We start from the raw sequence: 14,993 nt of genomic DNA on the forward strand, positions 1-14,993 counted from the left end.
CAACATAGGATGGATGGCACAGATGAAATCTAAGCCTGTTCTCTTTATTAACCTGAACTATTTTCTAATATATCACAATAATACAACCCCATACACCATTTGTGCTAATTTCATATAGGTTTAGCACACTGTTTCATCTTGCAGCTCATATTTTGGTAAATCTGATTTCATGCTGTTGAATCATATTGCCTAATGCAAGTAATTTTTAAATAACTAAGCTGGGGAAAGTGCCATTTTAAGGGGAACATTATATACAAGACAGTCTGAGATCTTATTGCTTTAGCCAAACAGTTTTTCTTTAAGCCAAAGCCCAAAAAGCAAGTTTGTGTCCACAAATCTCTGAGGGGCCTGTCTGGGCTGCGGTTGTGCAATCTTGGCATGAAGCACTGGAGGTGTTTTTATTTAAGCTACAAAAGTTTGTTTTTTTAATTCGTTGTAAGTGAATGTATTTTATTGACCATACACAAAACATACAGAAACAAACCTTGACATTGCTTCTCAAGTTTCCCTTGGCAAATTACGGTCAAACACTGGTTTCACCCACAAGTTGCAGAGTTTAATCAATTTTTAAAATATACATAAACAACATTTTCTGATTTTAAATACCCCACATTCCCTCCCCTTTTCCCCCCCATCCTTCATCTCTCACTTGGCAATCTTTTCCCTCCATCCTAGCAGAGAGGGCACCTATTACCTCCACAAAAATGAAATCACGCTAGTTGTGCAGCATATTGCTTTTTTCTTTTTTTTCTTTTTTCCTCTCGAAGACATTTGTGAACATAAATACTACAGTTTGTTTTTTTTCTGCTCTGATTTTGGACTGTTCAGATGGAGCTGAAACAGCAATGTCCTCCAAACTGCCCTTGCAAAAAGAGAAAATGTCCAAAATAATGAGCTATTCTCCTCTTTACGACCCATACTTTACGAATACAATGCAGATACTAAATGGATGTACTTTCAGTCCTCTGCTCTGTTTGTGTCTTTCTTTCTAGAACTTTCTTAGCCCCTTCAATGGGCAAGTTACAGGTGGCGTCCATTGTTGAAACTCCAGTCTGGGCCTTAGAAGTCTCTTTTTTCCATTTGCTTTGCTTCCATACATTTCTGTTGGTCTCATTCATCACCTCTTTGTTCATTCAATCAGTCCTCTTTAATCGAGGAAGGCCGTATCTACTGACGGTCACCAACATTTTAGAATAGATCGGGTTGGTGGGCATGGTTACAACTGGTCCACAGTAGGCAGGTGCAGGCAGAGTGAAGGGCAAAGCTGTTTAACGGCACTATAGGAAAACTCGGTTTAGTCACAAGGCATGCATGTTACACACTGAGTTCTAGAGTTTGCCCTTGAGAGGGTGTGATATCTGTTTGCATGTACATACATCTGTCTGTGTATGCATGTATGAGTGCAAGTGTGTATGTGTTCAAGTGTAAAGGTTCTTGCAATCTTAATTAATTGAGTCCTTCTGCCCCACTGCTGCAGGGCATGATGATCTCACACTCTGGGGGAGTATTTGGGGTTTCTTGGCACCTCGGTGAAAGATTTCAGCTCGTAAGGAATCCCAGTGTCTACCTCGATGGACTTGCGGGAGAATAGCAGCCGGATATCATTGTGCAAGTAGATTTTTCCAGATTTGGAACTCTGGAATCTGACATATGCAAACAAAGAGGAAAGGAAAAACAGGTTTGTTAGCCATCATTGCTTCCATTTTGAATTTAGTTCTTAAAGGAGATATACTTTTGATTCTCTTAAAATAGAATATATTAAACATTGTTATTTAGATTGCAAGTTAGTTGCAATCTAGCCTAAAATCACACACTTGGGGCTTTAGAATTATAAGAATATATTCCATTTCATATATGAAATATTATAGTTTCATATATGAAACTATAAAACTATTTGCAACTATAGTGGTAGTGCAACAGTTTGCACCCATTATATATATATATATATATATAAAATGTGTGTGTGTGTGTGTGTGTGTGTGTTTGTGTGTGTGTATACTGTATATATGCTATATATGTTAATACTGATGTTGAAGTGTTGCTATCCCATCTTTTTCTTCTAAATTAACAAAACTTACATGTCTAAGAAAACTACACTGTTTTCACAAATTCTAAATATTATCATTATTATTATTGAAAGAAACTAATACTTTTATTCTTTTTAAATACTTTTATTCAGCAAGAATGCAATAAATTGATCAATAGCACTAAATACTTTTACAGTGTTACAAAAAACTATTCAAATTAAAGTTTCTATATATCAAAGAATCCTGAAGTTTTCCCAAAAATGTAAAGAAATGTTTCTTGAGCACCAAATAAGCATATATGAATGATTTCTAAAAGAGTCTGAAGACTGGAGTAACGGCTGTTGAAAAATCAGCTTTGCCATCATAGGAATAAATTGCATTTGAAAAAAAATATTAAAACAGAAAACCTATTTTAAACAGTAATAATATTTCACAATATTATTATTTTTACTGTATTTTTGATCAAATAATTACAGCTCTGGTGAGTGTAAGAGGCTTCTTAAAAAAAATAAAAAAAAACACTTTGCACAGTAGTGTACATCCTGTCAAAGTTTACCTGAGGTGTATCAAGTAGCAGAGAATCTTCTTCCTGTCAGACAAGGAGCCCTCCTTCCCCTCCGCCTCATCAACAGGCACCAGGAAGATACGATGGCGCAAGAAGGTCATGTGATTAACAGGCATGTCCCCAAAATTATACGTCACCAAAAACATTTTAACCACAGTCTTATTAGGGTTAAATAAGGTCTGCAAAAATAAACAAAAAAGACAGTTCAAACTAAGGATTAAGAAAGGTATAACATTTAAAAAATAAAAATAAAAGTACAAAAACAGATATAAATTGAAAAAATATACAAATAAATGGTAAGAAATAGAAAGAGAGCCCACCACTTGAATGGTCCCTGCTTTGGGTACACTGTATCCTTTTTTCCCAAGAGGTTCTAGCAAGATCACCCCCTAAGCATTGCAAAGAAATATGACAGTTAATATGCATTTTACAAAAGAGAATTTATATTTCAAGGGTGTGTAAAAAAAATCTCAATAGATTTATAAAAAGAAAAAAAGTATTGAGAATTATTTAACGTAATAGGCCACATGAATTCAACACACAGAGACAGTAAGTATATACCAGGAAGGGAGAAGGGGCGCTGTGCTCGGAGGTGTCATAATACGTCACTTGCACAGGTAAGGTGGCATGCTGCGGGCAATAGGAGCCGCTAGCCCCAATCTCTGCTGTGAAGCCCTCTATCCGCCCAGATGGAGTAAAACGACCCTTCAGAATCGACTCCTGAAGACAGATGCAGACAACAACCAATCAGCAATGCATTAAAACATTAGCCATTGTTGCATACTTCAAATATTGTTATAGAGGAAACATTTTATTTCTTCATGGTTTGCTCTTATGTACCTCAAAGTTTCCAAGAAGAGATCTGCTAATGGAGGATAAAGAGGAAATTGAACTACAGGAGCGACTGGTGTCTGTTCGACGTCCACTGCGTAACTGTCGACTATTAAAACAAAGAAGTAACAAACAATCTTATATATTAATACAATGTAATTTGCAACAAAATGTAAAAAAAAAATATAAAAAAAATAAGGATGACTTACGATTTGAGTCTACTCCCCACTTTGAGTCTTCTCCCTGATCGTGAACAGTCTGTAGCAGTCTGACAAATGAAGTTTGAAAAAGATGTTACAACTAATACTGTGTTTAATTCCAATATTATTTTTTTCCTTCAAAGACTTACAGCAGTAATTACCTTCGAAATGTTTACTGAGTTAAGGTCCATTTTATGATCATTTAAAACCAGATTGTTGATAAACGTTTAAACTAGATTTTAATCTCCTTGACAGAAGTGACAATCAGTGAAGTGTTTGAATGATTGGGGAAATGATGAAAAAGAAGGCCCATTGTGACATCAGATTTAGAATGCTCAACTATTTAAAGTTGTTTTTTAAATTTTCAAACTTCAAGTAAGATTTTAAGTACTTACAGAAGAAGATGTGGCTGCAATATCACACATATCACAGTAGTCCATAGTATCATTCTAAAAAGTTATTAAATATCAGCTAGACTTAACTATAGAATGCATATCAAACTTGTAAATTTTCAACTAGTGTGAACCTTTATTTCAGAATTTTTATCTATTTGTTTCTCTATTCTAAACCTCTATTCACTCTTTCCTCTTTGTGATGGTCTTCACTTTCTCTTTTATTCTTCCCTTCTTACCCTCTAGAGCTCAGCTTTCGAGTAACGCTGTGATGTGTGCACAATGACAGTATATGAGCTCCTGTAGTCCATGTAACCCCCCTCACCACAAATTCACTCATTCTGGAACTGAATTTGGCCAGAACCTGTATGTGTGTGTTTGTTAGGTCAGATGAGGCAGGTCTAACCTCTTGAACAATGGCTCTGTCAGTGGGCTTTGTTCTGAAGTCCCAATGCTTATTGTGCTGCAATGGAAAATCAAGCATGCATATTCTAAAATCTCTAATTTTCTCATTTCCAATATGTCTTTTGTTTCCATCTGACTATCCACCTTTCACCATGACTCTGTCAGTAATGGGAGATTATCTCTGCCCCCTTCACAAGTTTTGTTTTTGTTAAACTAATAAGCACCTTCCCATTTCCACTAGTAATCATTCATAATTTGGAAAGATCTGGCATGTTTTTACCCATGAATTAAGGCCCTTTCAAATGATTCACATTCAATGCATCTCTTACATGCCACTTTGATGCCACATGAAAAGTATTGCAAACATAGTCACAAAAGGTTGACTTTCCTACTAATTAAAGTGAATTTCTAATCTAATTTCTAAATCTTGTATTATAATAATAAAAATGTGCCTAATATGATTTCACTCTCTGAAATCATTTTGTTTTCCATCTTGTTGAAGAGTTGAGTAGAAGACTTTGAGATTTGCATTATGCGTATTTTGTATTACTGGTTCACGGGGCTGGTTGTTAAAATTTGTACAGCATCTCTAGCTGCATTGTTAAGTCATGCGAAAGGGCCTTCAGTTTCATTTCTACTTTATTTGCAATTCACCTTGGTGTGCTCCCTTGCTGAGGGTAGTAGATGGTTCCAGAAGGGTGCACCCTTGGCATCAGTGCTGCGACAGGATGCTAATCCGAGACCCGGTGCTAGCATTGCCAATCGACTTCGTTTTGATGTAGATGGACCCTCATCTTCTGAGCAGGACTCTCCTGTATCACTGGAGGAAAGAAGTCTTTTCTTCACTGGGCAGGAAATGGATCCTAATGTCAGGCCATTTGCTTCCACTGGTGTTTTCTCAAGAGAGCTCAGTCCGTTAGAGGAAGAGGAAGAGGAGGAGGTCTTTGTCTCTGATGGTGGAGGAGAAGATTCAAAAGTTGTCCGCCATTCGACAGCTTCAGCTGGTGTTGAAAATGGGACAGGTGCCCAACTGCTCTCTGTGGTGCACAACATGCCCTTGACGTCAACAGATTTATGGCCTTCGTCCCTTGCTCCTTCGCTGGAGCCAGCCAGGACACTTCCTGCTGTGGAGGCCTCGGTTCTGGGAGAAAGAGTAGGAGGACTCCCTTCACAGTGGCCCCAGGTGGAGTGAGGGCCCTGTGGGTCCACCATAGGGGGAGATTTTGGGGACAGCGGGGCGAAGGCATCCGGGATGGGTCTGTCATGGTTGTGCTGGGCTGGGCGGCGACCAGGAATCAGTAGATGCGAAGGGGAAAGGGGAGGCGACCTAGGGATTTCTGAGTCTCTGTGCTCAAGGAATGAGTTGGAAAAAAGTGGTTCAACCCCAGAACCACACAGCACCTCCCCATTTGACTCATCATCATCCTCATCCTCATCCTGTTGGAAAAGACGCTTGTGAGTGACAGGTACTGACGTCCCCTCCAGGCCACGTTTCATACCTACTCGAATAGGCCGAGGAGTCTCTTGATTTTCACCAAAACCACCTCTTTGGGAGAGAATGGATAGCTGGTAGACCTTTTGTAGCCTGATCTCTTCTTCTCCAAAAGGTCTGGGAACGACTCGCCGTACTTCCGATTCAGGGCTCTCGCTCCGAGTGCTAGGCAGAGGTAGATCCCCGTCCTCGGGTGGAAGCTCAACAGCTGGCTCTTTACGAGCCAGTTCTACATGGATGTGACGCATAGTGACTTTATGTGTGCTGGGTTATTGTTTCAGGGGAAGTTGTGCAGTATTAAATAATAAAGACACAAGCTCCAGAGAGTTCTAGAATGTCTAAACAAGTGCAACAAGGCTGTGAAAGTGAAAGTAAGCTTCCCGTCTCATAGATGGTAAGCTTTAGTCTCCAGGGGTCAGTTGTGAAGTTAGAACAAGCTGATTCCCACAGTGCGTACAGCTTCTGAAGCAAAAAATACAGGGATAGAAGTATAAGCAAACTGAAATGAAATGCATAATAAAGATTACACAGCAGGATAGTAACAATGAACACTATTTACATACATGTATTTTTAACAATATATTGTCATTTAGACAAAATTCACTTCATTATTCAGTTCATTAAAAAAAAAAAAAAAAGGTAAATCAATTCATGAATCAGACTACACTATTTGTGCTATATGTTTTTGATTCACTAACATATACCATAAGATTAATTCCTTAGGTAATGAGACTATGGCCCCTATCATACACCCGGCGCAATGCGACGAAAAGCGCAGCACAAGTGTGTTTGCTAGTTTCAGTCTGGTGGCATTCACATTTTCCTGTCCAGTGCCATGTCATTTAATTAGCAAATGCATTTGCGGTCATTTTTGCACCCATGGGTGTGCTGGTCTAAAAAAGAGGTGTGTTCAGGCGCATTATTGGCGCAATGCTATTTTAAGGAGCTGAAAATAGACTGCGCCATAGACCAGCTCAAACCTGGTCTAAAGTCTGGCGCAATGTTTTTTCTTTGATATTTAAAGAGCGTACACGCTGCTTATTCAACACAGGGACACACAGCAGCACACAAACATGCCAAATATTAAAAATTAAGGGACTGCAATATATAAGAACTTTTTCATAGGCTAATTAAATATATATATATATATATATATATATATATATATATATATATATATATATATATATATATATATATATATATATATATATATATATATATATATATATATATATATATATATATATTTATTAAATTATATTTAATGCCAAATTCCGCCGTGTACTGTAAATAGCAGATCCGTCATGGCACGAGTGCAACTGGCTCTTAAAGGGAATGGAAGATGAGACTCTGATTGGTTTATTACATATTACGCCCATTACTCATTAAAAGAATAGGGACAACCCGTTTTTTTCTGTTGTTAAAATAGCAAAAGTGGATTTGGAAACGCCCTGAGTGCACCTGCGCCGTGCGCTTTACACTTTGCGTTTAGATTGTTAAAATAGGGCCCTATAAAAAACACATTGTTTGTTTTTAGTCTCTTAAATATTAATTCATTTGGGAATTAGACTACACTGGTTGTGCTGGACATTACTGTTCCACCAAAAAGAAGAACTGGCTTATATGCGTGATTTGTGAATCAGATGGTACTGAACAAAATCTACGTTTGTTTTTGGTAGTAGCCTGCAAAGACAACTGAGCAAAAAGATATGCTTGCCATTACTTCCTGGTACACAAACTCGTGTAAAATATGATTTATTTTGCTGTGGTGCAAAAGATTCTGCATTGAGGGAGCATCACTGCTGTAAACTGGCGCAGGAAAGTGTCACCAAATATATTTACAAAAGAAGTGTGTGAATGACCATTTTCCTAACCTACATGTCTGTTGGTGCCTGCAGCTTGGCTTCCACCCCTTCAGCTTCTGAGTTGTGTTGACCCTTGAATCTTGACCCTGACCTTAGCCCCTGAGTTGGGCCATCTCCAATACTGCCCCTCTGATCCAACAACAGCATTCCCAGATACACAGACAGCTAACAGGGGCCTGACAAGACAAAGAAAAAAAGTCTGAGAAACAATCAACCAGATTTTTAAGCGTTTTTGAAAGTAGCCTCATCAAGGCTGCATTTATTTGATTAAAAATACGATAAATACAGTACCAAGGGCAGAGCGTCAGTGAGGTGGGAGGGGCCTTGGAGAACGTGCCAATGAAGTATTATTCCTCCTACAGCTCCACCCAGATAAGGCCAGCGGCCAATCACGCCTCCCCTTGACTCCTGAAAGGAGTGGACTGCTCAGCGGCTGCATCCTGAGCCAGGCATTCCAGAGACACAACCTATTAAAGAACAATGGTTAAATCAAATACAAATCAACTTGATCAAATAAGTAACCCTGCCACACAGTTCAACCTGCACATGATCCGAATCAATTGTTGTAAACTGATTTTAAAAAATCAAGTGATTGGTCATTTAATAACTTTTTATTCAAAGACATCGTTCTGCTGGTCATTAAATCAACCAAGTAAATTAAACGAAGAGGGAACAGACACAGAGCAATCGTTTGATTTACTACACTCATTTCATGCCATCTGATTAGGACACATGCTTTAACAGACTGTGTACTGCATAGCTCTGACTGGCTCTCTGTCTCTAAACCTCAGGCCTGCTTGGGATCAAGAATGGCAGACAAAACACAGAGACACACAACAGAACCTTTGTACTGTCTGTATCAGAGAACGAGCATTCCTCCTCATTAAATGACAAAAACAAGAACATACAAGCACTAACACTCTAACTTGGGTAGACCTAAGTAATGGCTTTTGGAAAAACATGAAACAAGTAAACATTATATACTGCAGCTTTGCTAAACACATGCAAATAATATAGTATCTGAATGCTTTTTTTTTAACACAAAAAGAGAAAAGGTAAATGATATTAACATTTCTATCATTTATTCACACTCATATTGTAAAAAACCTGTATGGCTGTATTTTGTCTGTGGAACACAAGCTATTTTGAAGAATGTTTCAGATTTCAAATTTTTGGGTGAACTATCCCTTTAAGGCCGAATGTAGGCCATTATTTACAGTTTTACACTGCTGTCTTGTGAGCATTTATCTGGATGGTCAAGCTGTGTTTTCAGCTATCTTAAGGAACCAAACCAAAAAAATGCATAAAGGCTAAATGCATAATTTTAAGGAACCATACATTAGATCTATGGGGAGAACAGATTGACAAACATTATGCATTATAAAAAACATAATATGTTTGTCAGTTTAAGGTAGCGAAAACCATGAATGCCACAAAAGAGATCTGGAAATGAAATGGTGCCCAATTACGCAATTTTCATATCACATATACTATCATTCAAAAGTTTGGAGACTATATATATTTATTTATTTATATTTGTGTAAGTAATATTACACTTTATATAAATAAAACTGTTGTGCTGCTTAATATTTTTGTGGAAATCAATTATATCTTTATTTATTTATTTATTTTTCTCAGGATTCTTTAATTAATTTAAAGTTCAAAAGAATAGCATTTATTTGAAAACGTTAAATCTTTTTCAAAACAATAAATGTTGTTACTGTCACTTTTGATCCATTTAATTAACACCTACTGATAAAAGTAGAAATCTTTTCAAAGAAATCTTACTGACCTCAAAGTTTTGAACAGTAGTGTGTGTGTCACATCTTGTGATGCAGTGAGCACAATCTAATAATGGTCAACTATGCCATGTCTGACGACTATAAATGCACTAAATATGAAAAGACAGAATGCTGAGGATCAGGCCTTTCTAAGAGATGCATTTGCATTACACTGCTTGAATGAAGTATTCAGTGGCCTCTAAAGGGAGGAGCTTATTCTCTAAGAAAAGTCTGTAAAATAGGGCACAATGTTCTGTGTTACTAAAAAGGACTTTTCTGTATTGATTTTTCACAGGTGTTTTACCCATATTTAAAATTATGCACTGCATTGTGTTTTAAGATTAAGGAAAATGTCTGTAAACTTAACAGTCTTGTCCTTGCAGAAAATTACTAGAAGTGTTGTTTTTTTTCAACTGATTTTTTTCTTCCAGTTTCTTCCATTTTTTTAGTTCCCTGGCAAAATATGGTCTTATGCGGCCAACTGAATCAACCACAAAGAGATGGAAAGTTATACACAGACAGAAATGGATACTGAATGAAAGTGTGTTGTGCCACATTACTGTTTTTGTGACATCACACAATATAACTCCACAATAAAGACTTAAAAGTACACAGAATACTTGAAGTTGCCAGTAATTTTAGGCACTGCTATGTCAAAAGCTAACCTCACACTGACATAAGACGAGACCTGAAAACACAACAGCATTCCAGCGCCTGATAAAAAAACCAGACAATCTTTACTTTTGTTTATATATATATCATGGTTTACACAAAAATAAAAATAAGTCTGGTTGTTTTTTTTTTTGTTTTTGTTTTTTAAGTTTGCCAAGCATGTGGGGGTCTGTTACACCTGATGTAAGACACTCAGAGCTTTTCTGTGAATCTTTCAGACTCAGCATGAATAGAACCCTGAACCCCAGGTCAAATACAGCTGTCAAGACGCGCGCACGCACACACACACACGCACACACACACACACACCAACACACACACATTGTAACCAACTAAGACAGTGGTGTTACACAAGAACATGTTGCCAAGAGAGTAGAATTAGAGATGTAATGTGTGTTTATTCTAAGCACATGAAGTTAGTGATATGAATATACACACACTTTCATAAACGTAATGCAATTTTCAGCTGTGCAATCAAATGGTTTGTTTTTTCTGGAACATACTAATTTGACCAATCATTAATATTTGTTGCTGTTCAAAGACTGGACAGTTTCATTATCAGTTTAGTCCTATTCCGAAAAATCTATTCACATGGTTGCTTCGCACAATCTACAAATCTACATATTTTATTACCGTTCAATTGGAATGAATTGTTTCTAGTTTAAATTAAGAAATCGAGGACACACTGAGAGTTCGGTTTAAAAAGCAACAATGTTCATCCCTACCCCCAGAGTATTCAATACGGAGGGGAAGAAAATAGATGGGGAAACCAAACATCCAAGACTAGCATGAGCAGCTGTCAGCTCTATAGTGTTTTTCTGGTTACTAGATGTTATTTAGGAGAAAGTTGTCAGTCAACAATTAGTCCAGCTAGTTTCATTTGTATAGTGAATAATACAGCTAAATTCCCAGCAGCTTTACATAAAATAGTGCCTTAATAACCCAAAGAGCAACTAAGCCATGGAAAAACTCTTTAAAATGAATTAGTAGAAAATTAAGGGGATATGAGTAACAAATGTATTTTTTGTAATCACACTACAGTGTAAGACATCTGCGCTGATCTGAAGTTATTGGAATTCTTGAATGCGTAGCTGTGCATCCGTTTATGATGACTATGAAGTGGTAGCTGATACTGAACGAAGCAAAGATAGTAAGATAAAAGATTGAATGACCCAAAGGAACCAATGGGAAACCTAATGGCCAAACAATCTTCAGTTGAGCATTATTTCCATGGTTGACCACTGAAACCAAACAACCCAAGCTTTATAAACAAGTAATTCACCCTATGAACCTGATTTAGCTTTTATACATATAACTTTGTTTGTTTTTTTACTATGGGCATATTTTTTGATTATCTGGATGCCAGAAACTCATTTGTAGCTTCTTCCTGGCAACAGAGTTAAGCCACTTCCTTCTTTGGCTTTAATGGAAACATGAAAGTATTCTCATATACCCAACAGATGTTGTTACTGAAACAATAAAGACAATGTATTCATTTTCACCATGCATGTGAGAGAGTGAGTCAGCGAGAAAGAACATCTCATTTTTGCAAAACACCTGGCTTTTACTTCTGAGGAAGTCACAAAACGTCATTACAAGCTAGAGCAGGAACAAAGACTAAACGCTCACAAGTTCACCTCTGACTAAGCTTATCTCTTCACAGCTAAAAGCAGGTTTGTAAAACCAAGGGCTGAAATATTATCTCTATGTGCGGCAAGGGTCATGATGTCATTGATTCATTTGTGCATTGACAGATAGGACATACTGTATGACACAGAGAGAAAAAACAGCTGTTTCACTTTTTCTAAGTTGTCTTGAAGCTATTTCCTCTTCCACTTCAAACCACCCATGTTCATTAATGGGTGGTTAGAAAATGACATATACATGAAAATAAAGATACGAGTTTAAGATCCAAATGAATTTATAAGCATACTTGTTGTAGGTGCTTAAACTAGTCACAATGTGTTTAATGATGTTCACCATTTGCACCAAAGATCCTTGTAGTCTATTGATATAAGGACACACAAACTGAATATAGGAGTTAAAAATAATACAAGTGTTGTTTAAAATAGTTTTAGAAATATAACGTCACACTATCCATAAACTTAAAAAAAAAAAGATTTAGGTTACAATATGCATGAATGTATAAAGGGAAGCATTCAATTTAGATGCTTTAATTTTCTTTTTCTTTAAATAACCATTTAATAAATAGTTTTAGCTAGTTTCATTTACCATGTTCATTTTATTAAATACAAATTTTCAAAAAGTAACAAATTATTACAAGGGCATAAAAACTAAATATAAAAGCAATAAATAAAACTACAATTATTCAGAAAGTAACCTCAACTGTACAAAGGCATAAAAACTAAATATTATAACTAAAAAACAATATCTAATATACTGTAATAAATAATGCACACATTTGAAAAATATTGTTTTAAGAAGTTTTTGATAAAGCACATGACACCAATGCCACTGAAAATATATCAAAGGCTGGTTAAAAAATCAAAAAACAAAATTAAAAAAATCTTAAATCAAACATTTCGGTTAACACTTATGCTCTATATTAAAGAAAGCATATAATTGGGGTGTTTTAACTGTTTATTCATCACTTTAAACCCATTGGGGCTAGTTTGCAGTTCTTTTAAATAGTCTGGTCTGTGACCAGTGAACTTTTACAAGTACAAGTATTCTGTCATTGCTAGACGTTTCATGTCAACCATCCATAAACACACTACAAAATTCATGTTAACCTCCTGACTCACCTCTCTTAGAACTCCTGCCCTTTCCTCCTCGTCTGTTTCTCCGTCCTCTCTGTTGGAGCTCTTAAGTCGTGCTTGTTGTTGCTTCAAGACTGTGATGAGTTGAAGGGTTACTTGCATGGAATGAGGGAGTGCAGGCCTTTCCTTCTGTTCCTCCCCTGAGAGGAGTGAGAAAGAGAGAGAAACATACAAAACCTAAGTCCAATCAAGGTTTCTTGTTCAAGCAGTCTGTAAAAACACATCTCACTGTTTATGCTCTATGTGCACTGCTATTCTGGTATGCCCAACTGTGAATCTCTCGCTTTCCACCGCCCACCCCCTCCCTCTTTCAATAACTCACACACAAAACCTCTCTCAGGCTCCCTTTGGCACATGCATATAAACTCTGTAACCCACCCTACTTTTCCCTTCTAACTCCCTCCACCACCACCACCATCTCACACACATCTTTCCCCCCTCAAATAACTTGAACAAAATAAAAACAGCTTTGGTATACCGCCTTTAGTCCCCCTCCCTTCTTGTTCTCTCTCTTTCTAGCTAAATTTCTCACCACTTGTCTCTCTCTCTTCTCTTCAGCTTACTTCCTCTCAGCTGGTTACTGAAGGCGTGCTCGCTTGCTCAGTCAGCACACAAGAGTGGGGCCGGCTGTGCTGTCATCTGATTGGCCAGGGGGAGGGGAATCAGATGGCATAGCGACTGCCCTGATAGGTGTGAAGTTAAAGGGAAACCTCAAATGCCCCACCCACCTGTTCTGCAAAGGGAATGTATTTCCCTCATAGAGCTTCAGTGACTTATTGTGTGCATTAGTGTCCGCCTGTGTATGTGTGTGTGTGTGTGTTTGATTAATAGAGGCATTCCAGAACAACCCAAATGTGTTACTTCGGAGGCAAATATACCACTGAACAGATTAACATTACTTTTGGTGATAACCTTTAAAGGTTTGTTTGTTTGTTTGTTTGTTTTTTTATAGAAATTAATAGTTTTTTTTACAGCAAAGAAAGAATTTCATGAATTAATCAAAAGTGACATTTATAATAAAAAAATCAAATAAATGCTGGTATTTTCAAAGAATCCTGAATACAAAAAAAGTATCCTGGTTTTCACAAAACTATCAAACAGCACAACCATTTCAGACATTGCTAATAATAAGAACTGTTTCTTAAGAACCAAATCAGCATTTGGAGAATGATTTGTCAATAAGACTGGAGTAGTGCCTGGTGGAAATATACTTTGGTACTTTGCAATCACAGGAATAAATTTATATTTTACGTTTTATAAAATAGAAAATAATCATTTTAAATTGTGATAATATTTCACAATATTTATGTTTTTATTGCGTTTAAAAATAAATAAATATAAGCTTGATAAGCATAAGAGACTTATGTAGTGTGCACAAATTTAAGCACAGTTCAGCATTCATACAAATTCATATGAGCATGCTAATAGCATTTACTCAAATACATTAAAAAAAGAAGTTGAAAAAAAAAAGAGCAAAAAGGGGAAGTGCACAGCTGAGCGGATACGTCTCTGCATGAAAGCGTGTTATCTGCCCTTCCACAGAAACAGAGATTCTGATGGGTGTGAAAAGATGGGTGTGTATACGTTTGTGTAAGTGTATCTGCAGGCAACATGCCACAGATCTCTTTCAAACACGCGCAGCATCTTCCAAATAAGGAGAGGTTCCGCATGCACTTAACCGAAAGCATTAAAACATGTATGATTATTTTCATCTCTTTAGATGCAGTGAGTAAGACAGAGGGGAAGTGCAGAGAGATTATGCTGAAAATGTATGAGGGTTTCTTTGCACATATGGCTTTGAATGGGGAAAATTGTTTGGAGGTGTAAGTGATACACCGGGCATATGGTGAAGTTCTGATGTCTTGTGTTAGATGGCCTTAAATTGAAAACATGCCTTGCGAAGACACAAAGTTACTTCTCCTTTAAGAGCTCACGTTCTGTACCCATATTAGGAATGCTTGGGGGTGTGACTTCAGACAT

The 14,993-nt window shown here is 37.0% G+C and overlaps 1 protein-coding gene across 3 annotated transcripts; it reads right to left on the minus strand.

The window, feature by feature from the left end:
• Nucleotides 1-197: 197 nt before the first annotated feature.
• On the minus strand, nucleotides 198-13,742 carry LOC128013844 (uncharacterized). Of its 3 annotated transcripts, none has more exons than XM_052597031.1 (11): nucleotides 13,546-13,742; nucleotides 12,999-13,153; nucleotides 8,072-8,247; nucleotides 7,794-7,956; nucleotides 5,075-6,374; nucleotides 3,633-3,691; nucleotides 3,433-3,532; nucleotides 3,154-3,312; nucleotides 2,913-2,981; nucleotides 2,584-2,771; nucleotides 198-1,643 (listed from the first exon to the last, which is right to left on the minus strand). In XM_052597031.1, the coding sequence occupies exons 5-11, from the start codon at nucleotides 6,158-6,160 to the stop codon at nucleotides 1,490-1,492; spliced, it is 1,815 nt and encodes a 604-aa protein (XP_052452991.1). In that variant the 5' UTR covers nucleotides 6,161-6,374; nucleotides 7,794-7,956; nucleotides 8,072-8,247; nucleotides 12,999-13,153; nucleotides 13,546-13,742; the 3' UTR covers nucleotides 198-1,489. The 3 variants fall into 3 exon arrangements, with proteins under 3 accessions (XP_052452991.1, XP_052452994.1, XP_052452992.1); XM_052597034.1 differs by having other exon boundaries at nucleotides 13,492-13,566; XM_052597032.1 differs by lacking the exon at nucleotides 13,546-13,742 and having other exon boundaries at nucleotides 7,790-7,956; nucleotides 12,999-13,422.
• Nucleotides 13,743-14,993: the final 1,251 nt, after the last annotated feature.

The sequence above is a fragment of the Carassius gibelio genome, chromosome B25, assembly GCF_023724105.1.
Source record: "Carassius gibelio isolate Cgi1373 ecotype wild population from Czech Republic chromosome B25, carGib1.2-hapl.c, whole genome shotgun sequence".
NCBI classification, from domain to species: Eukaryota; Metazoa; Chordata; class Actinopteri; order Cypriniformes; family Cyprinidae; genus Carassius; species Carassius gibelio.

Bases quoted from the DNA above. Each gene is read 5' to 3' on its own strand.
- LOC128013844 (XM_052597031.1), bottom strand. From the start codon at position 6,160: ATGCGTCACATCCATGTAGAACTGGCTCGTAAAGAGCCAGCTGTTGAG. The intron at 3,692-5,074 runs GTGAATTGCAAA...TTCATTTGTCAG, and splicing joins CAGCAAGGGAGCACACCAAG to ACTGCTACAGACTGTTCACG. The intron at 3,313-3,432 runs GTACATAAGAGC...ATCTGTCTTCAG, and splicing joins CTCTTCTTGGAAACTTTGAG to GAGTCGATTCTGAAGGGTCG.